Source organism: Parasteatoda tepidariorum, chromosome 4 (genome assembly GCF_982258835.1).
Source record: "Parasteatoda tepidariorum strain Cologne lab strain chromosome 4, Ptep-v5.0, whole genome shotgun sequence".
Lineage (NCBI taxonomy): Eukaryota > Metazoa > Arthropoda > Arachnida > Araneae > Theridiidae > Parasteatoda > Parasteatoda tepidariorum.
In genome coordinates this window covers 4,430,535-4,449,693 of record NC_141758.1, presented here as the reverse complement: position 1 = coordinate 4,449,693, position 19,159 = coordinate 4,430,535, and the positions used below count along the sequence as shown (strand labels likewise).

The 19,159-nt window shown below is 31.2% G+C and overlaps 2 protein-coding genes across 2 annotated transcripts in view; one reads left to right on the top strand and one right to left on the bottom strand.

Annotated features, from left to right (window-relative positions):
* Positions 1-19,159, top strand: part of LOC107454680 (putative inorganic phosphate cotransporter) — a 34,237-nt gene that overhangs the window by 11,812 nt on the left and 3,266 nt on the right. The window contains exons 6-9 of the mRNA XM_043053822.3: positions 1,172-1,321; positions 14,226-14,358; positions 14,615-14,770; positions 16,984-17,069. Coding sequence (XP_042909756.2) covers positions 1,172-1,321; positions 14,226-14,358; positions 14,615-14,770; positions 16,984-17,069 — 525 coding nt within the window. The remainder of the gene's footprint in view (positions 1-1,171; positions 1,322-14,225; positions 14,359-14,614; positions 14,771-16,983; positions 17,070-19,159) is intronic.
* Positions 9,941-18,402, bottom strand: LOC107454677 (uncharacterized). Its single transcript, XM_087160547.1, has 2 exons — positions 18,269-18,402; positions 9,941-11,132 (listed from the first exon to the last, which is right to left on the bottom strand). Exon 2 carries the CDS (start codon positions 11,111-11,113, stop codon positions 9,959-9,961), a length of 1,155 nt encoding a protein of 384 aa, XP_087016673.1. The 5' UTR covers positions 11,114-11,132; positions 18,269-18,402; the 3' UTR covers positions 9,941-9,958.

Below are 19,159 nucleotides of genomic sequence, written 5' to 3'. Positions count from 1 at the left end.
TGATAAAAAAATCAGATTAAAACCGGTGGTTCTGTAGATTTACGAACTATTTAAATAGTGCAACGCAGTTCTATCATCTGTTAGAGCTGAAAGCCTCTTTAATGTAATGGACAACGCAGGAATTTCCCACGAAATTTGAATTATAATTAACTAGCTGCCTTCGGCGACCAGCTGGTGTGCCTTTTTAAATAAATAGAGTTTCCAGTTCTTCGATTTTTAAATTCGTTCATTGAAAAGAAAAATAATATATAAGCAAACAGTGAATGAATTGCTTTATCATATAAGAATATACAGTGAAACCTCCAGAAAAGACCACCTCTATGTGTCAATCACCGTTATTTACGTCCACCTTAAGGACGCACGTAATTTTTTTCCATAGATTTTGTATTGAAGAAAACCTTTAGGAGCGACCATCAAAACCCTCAGCCTTAACCAGCGAAAGGGCACACCTTGACAGTGAATGCGGAAAAGGTCCAAATAAGAAAACACGAAAAAGTATTAAATTTAAAAAAATATTATCGCTTAAAAAAATATTATAACTCTGTCAGGTTAAGTTCAGGATGCATACAAATTCTGCTGATTCATTCTGTAAAATCTGCAACCAGAAACTCGAATTAGATAGCTGAGAAAAAAAGCTCTAGTCAGAGATGCCAACTGTTCCGGATTCGACAACAAATTTTAAAAAGAGCGGTAGACAACTGCAAACGAAAATTGCCAGATTTTCGGTAAATTTTAAATGGCTCAACTCTGCCTAACTGTAATAAAATAGCGTATCATCTAAGTCTTTGAATTATTTTGAAGCAATGGTAAAACTTTATCAACCGAAATTATTAAACCAAGAATCATACATTAAAAGAATCACACATACTTAATGGGAATCATAAATAGCCCCACAAAATATGGAATAAATTAAAATCAGCTGTAACAATTCGGAGAGTTACCAAAGTGACAATGGGAATTTGGTTACGCACTTTAGAATGTCACATATTTCGAATTTCAAAAGCTATATGTAACGGATGAAACAATTACAGAAGGCATTCACCATGCTCGGACATTCACCAAAGTGATTATGCAAATTTCGACATTTAGCAGAGACTTTTGGCATTTAAGAATTTTCAGATTTTTATAGCAATATCAGAAATTTAAACTAATCTAATTTTTAACTCGCTAGACTAGTACGGTTCCATGGAAGAAAATGTTGACATCTCTACCTGCTTGGGCTGTTCTTATTTCTCACACGGGTCACAACTTTGGATTCCTCATTATGTTGTCTGAGATTCCCACTTATCTGAGTTCCGTTCTTCATTACGATTTAGCATCGGTAAGTTCAACTTAAATTCTACTAATAACTTTGCTTCCCAGTCAATGGAGTTAATGGAATCTACAAAGTCCAGGGCCGAGGTTAATATTGCCAATGTTAAAAAATGATTGTTTGGTCAAATTGAAAGCCTTACCAAGATAGAGCTGGACATTCTTTTTACTTGATCATATATATATATATATATATATATATATACTGGAGGGCTCCGCCCCCTACTCGCTACCGCTCGCCAACCCCCGATAATTGCTACGCAATTACGTTTTTGTTTGCTTCGCGAACAAAATTAAAGTCGTTTTCCTGGAGATTAGCAGGCAATTTTTCTACACCAACATCACATAGAGAGAATATGATAGGATTGTAAAATCTCAGAGGTGCTTATTATCAGCATTATAAACTTATATAAAGCAATATAAGAAGCAATATTATTTAACACATTACTATGGGGCATTAGCCGGAGATTAATCTCTGTATCCGAAGCACGCGTGGCAGAGCCAAACTCAAATCATTGATGATCTTATAGGATGCCGGAAGCTCCCTATAAGGTGCTTCATCCCCCTCAGTAATTTAAATTTTAATCAGAAAAAAATTAATGCCTAATGAAAAAAGAACTTTGAATATGGCAAACAAATTAAAACATGTAATATTAATAAGTTTATGCTGAGTAATATTTCAAAAGCAAATACCATTGCAAGTAATTGCCTAATTAACTTCAATACTGTCAACTGACAAAATATTTTAGTTTCAAACAGACAAAAAGTAAATTATATAATAAAAACATATGTAACTAAATTCGACAAATTAAATTAAGCAATTTAATTTTTTTCTCGTACTGTGAATACTAATAAAAAAACGAATATGAAATGAAATAATTATGTTATAAATGATCAATAAACATTTTTGTCTGATATGTTATAAATAATAAGGTGAAAATAAAAAATTAAAAATTATTTACAATAGATCTCTGAATATTCACAAAACCTAGCTATGTACATTTTTCATTAATTTTTCTTTTCACATCATTTTGTGTACCAATGATTTGCATTTTTATGCATTATTTAAGAAATATCTCAAACATATATGAACTGTTAATTAATTCTGGCTGAACGATTTTTTGAAAGTAAGTAAAAACAATGATAAAATTAAAACCTCCTTATATACAACATTTTTTATCAATTTCTTTTCCATATCATTCGTTTTCATTTAAACATCTTGACTCTTCAACGTTTCTTCGCCGCGCATTCCGCTGTCTCGTATTGATAGCACTACGATTATTTTCCCGGTAATTTTGTGCTGCTAAATTATGTTCTATGTCGCTGTTTATATCGCCTAAGATATTCACGGTGATCCATTCTTTATAAAAGATATAAGTATTTTAAAGTAAACTCTGTTCAATATATTTTGACAATTTGGTATGTAAATATTTTTCTGAGAGAGTGTTGATTTGTGCTTCCAATAACTCTATCCGATTTATCAAAGCTATTAAAATATATTGGAATTATAAAATAAATAACTGCGTTCTATCAAAACAAACATTTTATTATAAAACTTTAGAACAACTATCTTTTTACATTGCCACTTAAAATTATTAATAAACACTGGATAAAATTACGTTAATGAAATTTTTATCTAATGACGTCATAAACAATCGTTTGCATAAAGCTTAGTTCATAATAATCATATATAATCATTCGCATAAATAATCGTTTGATCTTTTTATAGCTTTAACATTTAACATTTTTTATGTGAGGTTTTTTTTTTTTTTTTGGAATGGCGATGCTATAATTTTGTTGTTGAATTAAAAATCTTCCTCTTTATAAACGCAATAGTAGAGTTTTCTTAATTATTTGATTCGAAGTCCTCTAAGTTTTATTTGAAGTCAGTTTGTATTTTGTATTTTTTGATAGCATTATTAAAAATTATCACCTTTCACACACATGCGTTCTCAATTTTGATTCGCTGTTTTGTGCGTTACTAACCAGAAGTCTTCTGTGATTGGCTATGTGTTATCATTCCATTCTCTTCTTATATATAAAGATATATACAGGATGTTTATAAAGTCCCAGACCCATTTTGATTTTTAATAACTCATAAAATAATAAAGATAGATTAAAATTCATAACATAAATGGTTAGATAGACTCAAAAAGTTTCATTACCCTTGTCAATGGTCATTCAAAGAGCTACGAATGACCATTTTTCAGGAAGATGGAATAGGCGAAGAGCTCCAATTCCTTGGTCACCCAGATCACCTGATATAACGCCGCTGGACTTTTTTCTTTGGGGATTTATAAAGGACAATGTTTACAGGAGGATCGTGTCGATTATTGATGACCTGAAAGCCAGAATTACAACAGCAATAGCCTCTGTGGATGCCGACATGCTTGCCTCTACCTGGTGTGAAATTGACTATCGACTTGATATTCTCCGTGCGACGAAGGGGTCACACGTGGAAGTTCATTGACAAGGGTCATGAAACTTTTTGAGTCTATCTAACCATTTATGTTATGAATTTTTATCTATCTTTATTATTTTATGAGTTATTAAACATAATGGGTCCGGGACTCTATAATCACCCTGTATCTATCTATCTATCTATCTATCTATCTATCTATATATATATATATATATATATATATATATATATATATATATATATATATATATATATATATATATATATATATATATATATATATATATATATATATATATATATATATATATATATATATATATATATATATATATATATATATATATATATATATATATATATATATATATATATATATATATATATATATACTAGCGGACCCGACAGACGATGTCCTGTACACACGTCATTAATTGGTAAATGTCAAGTTTTTTTGAATAAGTTGTAACAATCTGGATCGTTTTGATGCAAATTTTTATTAAAAAGTTATCATATTAGCGTCATTACATATATCTTATCACAATTCGACCAATCGATAGCGTGTGAGTGTGTGTATACTATCAGCGAAGTTAAATGTAGAGGTTGTTTTAAATCAAAACTTAAACTTATTTTAATTAAAGGTAAAAAAGTGAAAACTTCTATTTAATAACAGATATATTTTTTCAATTAAAAAAAACTTAAGTTATCGTAATGCCATTAGATGTACAATATTTTTTGTTAATCCTTCAGGAGCATACACAAACAAATTCGAGGGTTTTCCAACTCTGGAACACGCAACATATAATTGACCGTGAGAAAAGCACGGGTTTTCTAAATCTAAGCCACAAATTGTCATTGTTTGACCTTGTGACTTATTAATAGTCATAGCAAATGCTAAGCGGATTGGAAATTGCAAGCGTTTGAATGGTATAGGCGGATCTGAAGGAATCATTGGGATCCGCGGTAGAAGTACAACTTCACCTTGAAATTTTCCACTTAAAATAGTGTCTTCCAAAATGTTACCCATGATTTTTTTTATGACCAGTCGCGTGCCATTACACAATTTCGGAGCATTCAAATTTCTAAGCAAAATTATAGGTGAACCAATCTTCAATCGCAAATTATGGGATGGCATTCCAAGTAAATCCAGTGAATTCGCGATCGCAACGCTCGAGTACGCCATCTAGCGGGAGACTGAAAATATCGGACATTAGTTTCCACAAAGCCATTGGCAATGACGGACGCCATTTCATTAGCAGCAAATAAGAAGCAAAATTTCCCTAAGGAAAAGGTAGAACTTCTTGAAAAAACTAACCAGAACATGCCAAACATTGAAGCAGAACACGCCAAGCATTTGAAGAACAATTTCTCGATAATTTTTACCTTTCTATTACCAACAACATAACTTCCAATTTCATGATCACTTGCTGTTACAGATTGTGTGTATTACGGTAAAATAATTTTTTCTGTCTTCAATTCATTTCAAATTAAAGTGAAATCAGCATTGCTTTCGTCATTCCAATGAATAAATAAGAATTCAGAATATGCACAGAACTGTATAATATATAGTTATAGAATATTATTCTTCTTTAAAGAATAGTATATATTTGTGTATCTATATTATTCGTAAAACAACAATAAAGAATCATCCGAACTACTTGAAATAGATTCATTTCTGCTGATTATTAATAAATTTGTATCGTTTTCTTGGTAATTATTATTTTTGTTTTAAAGGAATAATTTCAACTAGAATTCAGCTATTCTGTTTTTAAGCTACATATTCAAATTCATATCGAGATATTACATTAATAAAATTTTGATTTGTGGTATGTTATCTAAAAGTAATGAAGGAATAATCTATGCATATATTATTTGAAAATAAAATTTTCAAACGAAGAACATTTCATTTGGAATTCTGCGGATTTAAAAAAAAAATTAGTGTTATGATTTTTATAATAAAAAATTTGCTTGTAAATATATTTTTTACTTATTTGATGATAGTTCTCTACAGAATGGTTTTTTACGTCTGATTAAGAACTATAAGAATAATAAAAAAAGAAACAATATAAAAGTTTTTATTTCAATGTAAAGAATTCTTAAAATCGTTTTTTATCCTAAGAATTCTTTATTTTCCGTTTTTTAGTTTATAATTTTTTGATAAAAATTGTTGTCAAAATACTTTTTTTGAAAAATTAAATGGTATAGCATTATGTGTTTATGTATACTTCTTGTATATTCTAATGTTTGAAGTAATATGATTCAGAAAAGTATGGAATAAAAACTCGGTACTTACGTATTAATGATACCGCAGCTACAGATTTGGTGGTTTTTAAGTGCCGCCAATCTACACCTAAAATTTTTGCGACAAATCGTAAAATAAAACACTTTATTTAAAATCAAAGCAGTCAGTCGGATTTCGGTGGAAAATGAGCCGATATAGAGTTTAGCATAGATTCAAAACAATCATATAGCCATATGAACTCTGATAAATAAGATTCCAAATGAAATAACATTTCCAAAACGTACGTTTACCAAGATAAAGTTTCATGTTGTGGGAATTGGTACATTTTCGTTTTTTCGGTAAAATATTTCCCTCCTGAAAAAATAAAATTGCATCTTGTTTTGTTTTTGGCAAATCCCAAAGACGAATTTTCGTAGCACTAAAAATGGCGACAAAAAAGAATTGTTTTTTTTTTTTTTTTTGTTTTTATTTCGTCAGCATTCTTTATTTTACGTTTCTTAGTTTCTAAATAATGTTTTTTATTGAAACTTGAAATTTTTTGATAAAAATTGTTGTCAAAAAACTTTTTTTACAAAATTAAATTTCATAAAATTATAAGGTTTATGTATACTTTCTGTTCATTTTAATTTTTGAAGTAATATGATTCTTAGAACTTCAGAATGTAAAGTTTAAATGGGCCTTTCATGTTATATCATTAAATTTAGTAAAACTATTTCTCGGGCATTAGGTTTTAACTCTTATAAGAATATACATATTTTTTTCTGTTAATGTACAAATATTTTTCCGATGTGTTTTGGATATTCCATCTCTAATAAAAAGAGATACCATTTTGTTTTCGTTTGCATAAGAAAGATTTACAAATATTTTTCTTTTTTAAATTTAATTAGCCACAATAAAGAAGGAACGTTGCAATGCTACGTGCTACATTAAAGACGTCTCTAGAGTAACTAAATCACTGTTCATATGGAAATCGCAGGTATCCGTCTCATACAACAACGCCCCCTATAGTTCGTTGCGATCGCGAATTTAAAAACTCGACAGGATAGTTGACAACTTCATCAGGATCAGTAACAGTGTCAATCGATTTGAATGAAATTTCACTACCAGGCAATGATTGTTGTACTTTAAAATTGATTGCGTCAACATCTAAATTTTTTGCTGCTAAAATAGCTCGCTCACGTAGCCATGCATGATTAGCATAATTATGTGGCAAATCTGGAAAGATACTTTTTATTAACTCCTCTTTGATAGACACCATGTTGCAAAAAGTCTGTGGGAGTCGAATATATTGTGTATCTTCATACAATTGAATTTTACCATTGCCAATGTCTAACAGTTGTTCGGAGAATCTTGACGCTAATGGATCATTTTGAAGTTGAACACTCATATTAAGAGTAAGGCATAATTTACTGATACTTCGCCACAGATAAGATTCTTTCAAACATGCGTTTATTTCGCCCGCATATGTCGCACGTGGAATGATGGGTAATATTTGTCTGAAATCACCTGACAGCAGCAGTAGAGCACCATCAAAAAGCCGAGTATTATCTTTGATATCTTTCAGGGACCTGTCGAGAGCTTCAAGCGAATGCTTGTGGGCCATTGTACATTCATCCCAGATAATAATTTTACATTTTCTCAGAACTTCAGCCATGCCTGAATGCTTCTTTATGTTACACATTGCTTCGGGATTGGTGTGAATATTCAAAGGTAATCTAAGTGCTGAATGCGCTGTCCGTCCACCATCAAGTAAGGTTGCTGCAATGCCTGATGAAGCAATTGCCAATGCAATATGATTTTGAGATCGAATGCGCGCAAGTATTAGTGAGATGAGGAATGTTTTACCAGTGCCACCTGGTGCATCCAGAAAAAAAATCCACCTTGTTGTGCTGCAATTGACACGTTAATTTGATCATATATATTTCGTTGCTCAGCAGTAAGCAATCGTTCATTGTTAGCAACAAAAGTAGCCAGAGAAGTCATATCGAACTGGTGTAGTCATATTGAACGTCGCTGTTGATGATATCTGCTGCTTGGCGGATTGGCGCTGGCATGCCAAAATTTATGAGCGGCATGTTCGAAATAAGAATACAAATATCCTCAATCATTATTAATGCCTCGTTATATATTTCTGCGGAGAATTCCATACTGAGATTTTGATTAGTAATTCTAATCCGATGAAAAATATCCTCACTCATTGAGTCTTAATATTTATTCCACAGAGCAGATGCTTCAGACGGAAAACACGTTGTCAATATTATTGAAAATAATTGACGAATTTGCTGTGGAGATGAGCTCAGTGCTGCATATGCAAGTGTGAGGTCCCCAATGGTTATCATCTTCCAATAAATGTAACTCACGACACGCATCAAAGAAAGTGCCGTATAAAGTACCGTTGACTTTTCGCAAGTATTGGAAGGATGTCGGTCCAGGAACGTTAACCAATAACAAACGCAGAAAAAAGCACTCGCGTTGCTTAGGATGAACTGTATATAATCGTCCTAAAGAATTCGTCATAACTATGTCGGCAAATCCTGGGACTGGAGTGCCTCGTTTCCGTGGTTCCCAACTTTTTGATTGCTTATTCCATGTAAAAAATTTAGGAACATCAGTATACATTAATGTCTTTGCAAATTCACCTACAATATCTTGTCGATTACAAAGGTTGAAAAATTCAGTAAGAGTTGTTTTTGGAGCTGTTAAAGCTTGTTGTAGTGCATCCTGTTCTGTGAAATAAACACGCTGTCCATTTTCAAGATGCACAGCCAAATGTACAACAGCAGGATCCCTTTCATGTATAGGAAATGTAAAAATTCGCCAAATAGCTTCATTACTACTTATGTATCGTCCCATTTGATAATGTGTTATTTCGTCATTCTTATTTACATTTTGAACAGCAAATATAGCTTTATCACTGCCCTTATGAACGTACTTACAAATGTACTTAATAGACTTCACCGAACTGCATAACTCAACGTTTATGTGTGCTTTATAAGTTTTGCACAGCAATGGTGAGTATGGAACCACCCAGCGATTATCGATGTCAACTCTTACACCGTTTGATAGACGCAATTCATATGATTGACCGCCATTGTCTACATCTCTACGACGGTAAGATGGATAACCATCGATATTGGTGATAGTGTCTGTTTGACATGGTTTAGGAAAACGTTTCGTACATTTTCCATTATCCATACATGGTGACGTCATGTTGAGAGACCCACATGGACCATGGATCATATTAGTAGTCACAATGTCAAACAATTCTTGATCAACATTCGGATTTGGAATTTCCGCTGAAATAATTTTGTCAATTTCTTCTGGGCGTACTTTGTCCACCAACCAAATCAAAATATGCGCATGAGGTAAACCTCGTTTTTGCCATTCAACAGAATAAAGCCAACATCGTGTTTCACCAAATACCGAGTGATGTGTAATCAATTTCATCAGGGATTTCAATTTTTGTTTGAACACACGTGCAATGATATCATGGCGATGCATCGATGTTTGACCTGATAACAGCAAATTTTTAATTTCATCCCAGTTTGGATTACACGTAAATGTGATAAAAAGATCTGGTCGGCCGTATGCGCGTACGTAAGTCATGGCGTCTTGAATATATTCTTGCATATGACGCGGACTACCAATGTATGATGATGGAAGAATATATGCGGTACCGATGTTGTTGATATCATTCGTTGCATCTACGTTACCGATTATGGCGTCACGCAAATGAATGTACTCCTCAGAACGAAGTTTCGCTTGATTAAATTTTATATAACGCAATCTCTCACTTTTGATTTTTACATACATATCAACAATGGATGAAATAGCTGTCTGCATCGGAGAATGTTATTATCTTCATTTTCACGAATCATCAACCGGTATGCGTAGAAGTTCATTTCACTAACTTTCTTGAGTAGTTCTTCACCTGTAAATAAAACTATTTATAAGATAAACAGAAATAATTGGTTCAAAAAAAATTATAAAATAATCTTATAAGTTGTGCCTGTTGTTGGATTCCTTTGTTTAATATTTAAATGATATCCATCTTCTCCTTCCCAAAATATCAACGGATATTGCAGTGCGTCGTAAGAACGATGATTGTCTTGAATTATTTGTATTGGATTATCTCTGCGTTGTATGCGAATATCTCGACGTTCACATGGGTCACCAGCCATAACAACTGCAACTTCATTAACAGTTGGAACATTATATGTGCCTGCGTGCTCTCCATAGGGCACTTTGTCTGCTTTAATAACAATGGCGTAGTTGTCGTTTTGCAATCTGTTGGAAAGAGTCTTGAACAATCGTATCAATTGGTTATGGTTTTGCAAGAACGTTTCCAAAATGTCCACAATTTCTCGTTCCTCCATCTGCTCTATATGGTTGTATACGCATCGTGTATGAGTTTGTTGCTCCTCATCTCCCATAAAGTAAATTTGTAAGAATTTTGGATCGACATTAGGCATTGGAAGCAATGAACCAATTTGTTGGTACACTTGACCTTGAATCTTAAATGTAGATTCAAAATTACGACCATCCTCATTATGAACTATTTTTGTTGCTCCAAATGATGTCATTTGAAAGCAAGAATTGAATTTACAAATTTTCCGCAAAAACAATTTCGATTGAGATGCGGTTCCAGCTAATAATGTTTTCAAAGGTTCCGGTGGTGGATTTAACGGTGGAAGTGAAATTTTTCCAGATGCGCAACATAAACCAGCTGATTCACCTTTGTACTTTAAAGCATGACAATATTGACACTCGTTGTCCATACTACCGATTATGGTTAATGCATGTGACGAATAGTCTATTTCAGGGTCATATTCAAACGCAAGACGATTAAGTGATGTTCGTATCATTGCTCGATTATCTTGCATTCGCCGTTGGTTACGTTCTCTGTTTTCGTTGGTCGCTCGTTGGCGTGTCTTTCGTTGTCTTAATGCATTTGCACGAAGACGTTGATTGCGTTGCCCCGAATTTTCATTTTCACGTGAAGATGCAACTTGATTTCTTGAATTCACATTATCCGTCAAGTGTTCTTCAACTGTTCTATTCAATCGACGATCATGAACCATTTGTGCGTTTCGAGTACGTCGACCAATATTTCTTGCTCTTCCACGAAGACATGGCATTTCTTTGTAAAACAAAATACTGTAAAATAGTACATAAAAAATATGAGTAATTTATTGAAAATGATATTTTAATTAAGTAACAAGACTGAAAAGATTTATTGTACCAAATTTTAGATAAAAAATGTGTAATTTTATTTATTTTTTCATTTAATATTTCAAATAAGAAATTTTAAATAAAAACAATTGAAAAAGTTTTATATGAAATCAATTAGCTTCACAAATAAATTTATAGGTTACAGTGGTTGTTAACCAACGCACGTATAAATTCGATCTAAAATTATACAAAATACTCACTTCAATTCCGCACTGAATCTACAAAATGTGTAGTTTTTAACATTTTTAAAATGCAAACTTCAAAACTCTCTTCAAACACAATAATAACACGAAATTACAAATTCTATTCAACGACTCTTTTTCCTGCTCCCTATTAAATTATATGTCTATCAAAACAAACTAAAATAATATTTACAGAAAAACAAAAGTTTTATGACTTTTATTATTTTTATGCTAGTGAGAACCAAAACAATATGGAAATGAATGAGGGAAAACTGGATCCTACCACATGATTTCCCGGCCAATAAAAATGTATCGTTGAACGTTTAACGCTTTCTTGTTGGAAGTCGCATAAGAAGTATAACTTTTAAGAAGTAGAATTTTTCCCACTCAATAAAAAATTTATTAAAAAAACATTGTGAATCTAATTGTGAATCTAAACCATTCTCGAATCCTTCTGAAGGTACACAGAAAATTTCATTTAAATCGGTCCATCCGTTTAGGAGGAGTTCATTGACAAACACACGAACAGACGAAATATATATATAAAGATATATATATATATATATATATATATATATATATATATATATATATATATATATATATATATATATATATATATATATATATATATATATATATATATATATATATATATATATATATATATATATATATATATATATATATATATATATATATATATATATATATATATATTCTTGTTTACGATTGCTTGTTGCGTCAAAGTTAAATATATGAGAATATTACACAGGGGAAAATCTTAAGCTTATTGCATACATTCACAAGCGAGAAAATACATTTATAGATGTTCAGTTAAATGAACCTATAAATCACGTGGATTCAGCAGATTCTTAATAAAATGCATTTATTTCATAACTAGCCGCCTAAGGCGGCCAGCTGTCCGCCACGCTGAAGGTTTTCACAAATAAAGTTTTTTAAAACATAGCAGGAAATCTGAAGATCAGGGGACAATTAAAGTGTTCCTGTCCAGCAATTTTGTCTTCATATCCAGTTCTGCTGCAGATGTGTTATAGCTCTTGAGGATGTTTGAAATTATATAGCTACAACGCTTAAGAAAAAGAAACTAAAATGCTAAATACATGAAAAGAACACGAAAACGAATAAATTTTTTATGGTATCAATTTCTATTTCTATATAATTTTTTATGGTATCAAATTGGGTATAATATGAAAAAAACACAACTACTTCGATTTAGTAGGAACAACATATGACGCAATGCTAAACGAATGGAATTTAGTTGTTGTTTATTTAGTTATTGTTATTAGTAGTTGTTGTTATTTGTTTTAGTTGTTGTTGTTTATTTAGTTGTATTTAGTTTCAATAACTTTTCTTTATAATGCAATAAAATCTGGCGAGCAGCTATTTAAACGATCGAACACTTCATTTGTTTATTTGTGGCTTGAAGTTAGGCTCGCAGAAAATGCCGTTCATGGGTTAAATTTAGTAGGAACAACACAACCTGTGACGTAGGCTATATTATACCCAATTCTATTTCTATATCTGTTACGTCAAGCACTCAGGTATTATAATTTGATCTAGTTGTGCTTGTATAATTTTGATCTAGTTGCGCTTTCTACGTCATTTTGTTAACATCGTTTGGTTTGTTATTTAACATCGTTTGGTTTGTTATTTCTAAGTCAACTTTCAAAAAATTGGCTGGCATCAGCATTTTTATTCTTTAAGTTGTTTATTTTTTCTTTTGGAATTCGTTCCTTTTTAGCGAAATGTTTTTCAACCTAATCGAATTCTTTGCCGACTGTTCTCTGTATATATAAAGAAAATAAAGTAAATATTTTTAAAGTGTTGTGAAAAGAATTTTTAGTTGTACAAAGTACTACAATATCGCTATAAAAATTATCGTCTTCGCTTAAGAAAAAAAATAGAGCGTGGAAAGAAAAAGAAAAACTTATTATAACAATTATGAACAGCGACAAATATATCAAAGCGAAGCGTTCTATTTACGTATCGAATATGTTGCCACATTTTTAATACAAAAGTTAAACTTTTCTCCACTTTAATAAATGTAAACTAATGCGAACTTTACAATTAAATTATTAATTCCTTCGTATATTATTGGTTTAAGTTGTCGAAAATTAATATTTCAATTGTGAGGTTCGCATTAGCATACATTTATAAGAGTGGGGAAAAATATATGCATTTTTTAATAGTTTTTTGAATATGGCTCTTTGAAGACGAAAAACATAGACTTACAAAATGACTGATAACTAAATAACTAATCCAAATTTTTGAAAAAGAAAAAAAATACTTCTTCATTATGTCAAAACACAATTATGGGCCAAGTTTCGTGCCCGGGCGAGGCTTCTGGGGCGATATATTGTGATTACAGACACACACACACACACACACAGCCGCGTTTATTATTATGTATAGATAATATTTGATTTATCAACTGACAAAAATATATTTGAAATAAGACAGCAGATAAATGAATCGCAAATCTTATTACATCTTCAGATAGCTTAATTGTTCTTCGAAATAATTATATTTGTAACTGAATCATACACGTGACCTAAAAAAATCAGCAGGTGCAGTTAATTCACTATAAAATTAATAGGATTATCTTTTTTTAGATATTTATTTGTTATTTTGAATTATATTGATCAATAGTTTTTTTTAAACATACTAAAGATGTATTTTATTTGAATTGCATTATGTATTGTGTAGTCGGAAATCTATTATGATTAAAATTCATCATATTATTGTTACCCTTTATTTTCATATTATTCCTTAAAGCCCGTTGTAATAATGATCATCCTTTTAATTTTTCTAGAATGGTATTTTGTCTGCCCTACCCTTTATATGTCAAGCCCTAAGTGCATTTGTAGCATCTTTTGTTGCGGATGAATTACGAAAATCAAATAAGTTGAGTATTACTACAATTCGAAAAATCCTGAATTGTATAGGTAATTAAAAATCATTTCTACTTTTGTCAACTTTATTTAAAATTGGTATTTGCTATCTTTAATGAATATTTTCATGTTTTATACCTGTATCCCAAAAATGACCAAAGATTTGAATGACTCGATGAGATTAACATAAATGATGATTAACAATTTAAAAGCTAAATTTTATTATGTTGGTTAAGATAATTTTAATACAAACTTGTGCCATTATTTATTATTTAACAGTAAAATTTAATACCACTAATAATATTTTTAGGCATGTTCGGGCCTGCAATATGTTTGATTGGAATTACCTTGTCTGGGTGTAGAACTAAACTTATAGTTGTTTTGCTCTGTGTCGCAATGACTCTTAATGGCTGCATATTTTCAGGCTTCAATGTGACACATGTTGATATGTGTCCGTCTAATCCAGGTAACGATTTATTATCTATCAAACTATTTATTATACCCCTGCATTATTTCTCTTTAGTTCTAATACCTGATAGATTTTCATAAGTTTTTTAGTGTCAGATTTACACTTTTAGATCTCAACCCTAATATTTTTGAGAAAAGTAATGGAGATTCCTTTGCATTTTATAAAAGTTAACTTTAAATTCTTTTACCTGTTTCCTTAAAATTTTGTTTAATTATTTAAAGTTCTTAACTGGTTTCCATAGAAACAAAATTTTTAATATTCACCTAACGATAAACTATTTTATGAAAATGCAATACGTTAAGAGGAGAGAGTTTTATAGGTTTATTAAGATGTTGAATATTCCCTTACGTAAATCACTGCTATCATTTACAGGGATACCAACTGATATGCTTTCTGCCAAAAAAATTTAATAAAGTGGAAAGGAAGTCAAAACTAAAAATTTCATTATTCTGTTTCATTTTGCCAATACTAGGACTGGAATCACAGGCCATACGCTAAATGATTCTAGTCCTAGCCTGACTTTCACTTGGGGTCTCGCAGCGGACTTTGTTCCATCCATGATGTATTTAACACGTTGAATGCCGCGCTAATTATACATGGCTTGCCCGTCTGGCAAGACGGTAAATAACTACATACTAAATTTGAAAATATTAAATAGATTTTGTTAGTTTTTAAAAAGTTTAGCATGATATATTGGAAAATAAAGTGGTGAATTATATAACCCTACGAATTGTTTAGAAATAGTGGTGGATAAAACTCTACTACATTGAATTTATTAAACCAAGAATCACAATTGATAAACTACCACTTTAAAATATTTATTTGATGTCCAGAGTAATATGGCATCTCTGTGTATATAAATAAAACTATTTTTGTGTGTTCTATATTGCATTAATTTCTTCAAACCATTTTAGTAACGACAATAATATCATTATTCGAATTATGTGCTTCTAATAATCTTGGCTTCGCCGGTCACCGGTGACCCCCGTGGCGCAACGAACAAACTCAGTGCCGGTCACTGATGACCCCCATGGCATTCAACGTGATAAACAATGATGAGGAAGCAATGTGGTTCGCAGTTGGTGAGGTTGCTTAGTGGTAAGGCAAGCACCTTGCTCGGTAAACAATAAATGAGGTGAAAGAAAGCATCAGTCTTGCTTTAAGATGTCCGAGCAAGTGAGCAATGAAATAAATTGAGATGATCAGCGAGGAGGCCTGGTGCAGATGTGTACTTTGATGAATATTTAATTTCGTGTTTTTTGTTGCAGAAGGAGAAGAGTATATATTAGCAGTTTTGGTAATTTGAGGCATCACAGCAAAAATGAGTAGCAAGTGGCTGAAGAAGTGGCTTGTGATGTGAATATTAATCTGTTAATAATTCTGTAAATATATTTTAATCTGTAAATATATTCTGTTAGTGTGGGGATTTTCAGATCTCTGAGTCTACCTTAATGAGTCTAACAAAGTGACGAATGATATGAATTGTGCAGACAAACTAAGAAGTGGAGTCATTTAAATGTCAGTGGAGTCAATGGACTCATTAGTGGAGTCATTTAATTGCTGTGGAGGGCTACACAAATGTTAATCTAACTTACTGAACCAAGAATTAACATACATTTTCTAGCACTAGGAAAAACCATTTCTAGATAGCAGAGCTCATTTATGCATCATTATCATCAAAATTTATGAGGTGACTGTGAGGCAGTTTGTGACCCTTTTCCCATCCATCTTGAAATTTAATCTTTAAGGTGGCTCCTTCTGGTAATTGGAAAGCAAACTGGAGTGAAAAGAAAATTAAATATTTTGTATTTTAGATAAAGTTGCACCTCGTATTTATGTCTAGATATAAAACTCGGTTTATATATGAAAAACAAATCAAGAAAGTGGTAGACGATATTTGTTTATACCAAGTGGATAATTTTTTCTATTAGCTACCACTTTAATTACCCAAATCACTGCATAAAATTTAATCCAAATTAACCAAATTAAAAAACTTTCAGACTAGAAATATTGTGAAGAAAGCTTCACTGGTTCTTCAAAATTAATCTTAGCAGCATTAATGTTATTATCCGTTATATCGTTTTAACGCTATGCAAAAATGAGTTAAAGTACAGAAGATGGATTTTTATGAATCGCAGTTTTATCTTCTATTTGTTTATCCGACTTTGGTACACGAAATTTTGATATATCTGTTTCCTTTTTCTTTGCAGCAACTTTTTATGCAATAACCAACGCATTTTCAAACTTAACCGGAATTATCGGACCATTGATAGTGGGTGCTTTCGTAGCAAATGGTGTAAGTATAAATCTGCATCAAGCTGTGTTAATGTTTTTTATTTTTAGTTATTATTCCTAAATGCATTCCTTGTTATTGTTATACTGCATCAAATGAAACAAAAATGAAAATTTTAAAATATTAGAATTATTAAATTACGGACTGATGTATAATATATTTATAGCTTTCTAACTATTAGTTCATTGATTTTGTTTTTGGTCTTAGTTTAGCGTAAAAACGATGGCATAGGAAACTATAGATGCTTTTTCTTAGACGGCAATGTCAGACATAAATTAGTCGAAAATTGTACCTTTTTTCACATAATACTTTTTAACTTTTGATTCAGTTACATTTATCGACTTGACTTGGACTGGTCTCATTCAATTAAACGTAAAAACGTCGTTTCTTACTTTCTATCGTTTAATTTCTTCCATTTCAGTCCGGTTCTCACAGCAAAGATGTCAGCTTAAACCTTCTTGTGTTTAACGAACTATCTCGTGGATAATACGACCTTTGAAACCTTCTAAAGGAACTTTTGTAAAAGCTTAATAAAACCATTTAAACAACCTCAACCTTTAAAGCAACTGTCGTTTTCCTCAAATTATATTCGTATTTTACCACGCGGGGATCAGCTCAAATTGTAATATATTGTCGATTAATTAGAAACCAAAATTTTAAAGCGATTGTGGGATATTTAAAACACGTTTAGATGAAACAATTTTTATTATTTTTTGTCTTGTTTCTAGTTATGAGAGATAAAATGAAAGTTTTGAGTGGACAAATGTTTCAAAACTTGTAAATGTTGTCAAAAACGTAGCCCCTAATTAATGTACTTAACATTTTTGTTCATTTTGCTTAATGAAACTTTAAAATTGGACTTTTGTAAAATGATAAAATTATAGGTTAAAATAATTCATTTATGTAAGTGCGACTATGTAAACATAAAGAGAAAAAAAAAGAAATACGTAACTTAATAGCCCAAATTTTAATAATAATTTATAAGTTAAAATAATTCATTTACGTGAGTGTGACTAATGTGACTTATGTAAGTGTGATAAAGAGAAGAAAATAAAACAAAAGTAACGTAACTTAAAAACCCAAATTTCAATAACAGTAACCCAAATAATGCAATCTTCAATCCAAGAAGACAAATCCCATTGACCCCAGACCTAACATTAAACAGTCAATAATTAAGATTAAAACATCAATTCTGTACTTACTTTTAATCTAATATTCACTAAAATGCGCAACTATACATGCAACACAAGTTTTTATCACGAAAACATTGTTATTCATGGACAATTCATGTAATTTATTTCACCATTGTTAATGAAAAAATACCACTGGAATAAATCCTTACAAAAAGCGTAAAATGTTAGCATCCCTGGAACGAAATCAAACGATAAACTAACGAATAACTATAATAAGATAGCATAATTCACTTCGTCAATTACATTCGGTTATCGAAGGACATTTACGATCAACATTATGTTAACATAACTATACATTTAGTTTGTTCAGTGATGCAAAGAGAAACGGACGCAAAAACGAAGAGAAAGGTAATAAAACAACTGCATTATATTTCTTCTCAAGTTAAAAAAACACATTCTTAACTACCAAAACATATTTGTAATAATACAGAATGTACTTGAGTCTAGACGCAAGTAAATTACTACTGTTTACTAGTTGATTTTTCACTATATTTCATAACAAAATAGTCACCAAATTTGTATTTTGTTCTGCGCAGCACCCGGTTTGTAATACAAGACTGATCATGTTCACGTTAAAACAAATCGCAGAATTGAATGAAAACATCGGATTAAGATGTGATAACCCACATTTTTATTATCTAATTATAAACGACCTCCTCAGGTTCTGAACTTCTAACCCTATTGCTACGGCAGTTCACTCAGCTGTGATGGTGAAGCCACTGAATCGTGCAACGAGGTGTGCATATTGCATATCAAATTTTTTGTTAAATTTTACTTTTTATCTAGCTAATACTTCGCTCCTTAATAAAATATATAATAGTATTATTAATACAATTATAACCTTCGTTTAATAGTCGACCCTAAATTTAGTTTACGGCTAATAAGGCTCAACTCTGTAGG

Excerpts from the sequence above, each read along its gene's own strand:
- LOC107454677 (XM_087160547.1), bottom strand. The coding sequence starts at position 11,113 with ATGCCATGTCTTCGTGGAAGAGCAAGAAATATTGGTCGACGTACTCGA.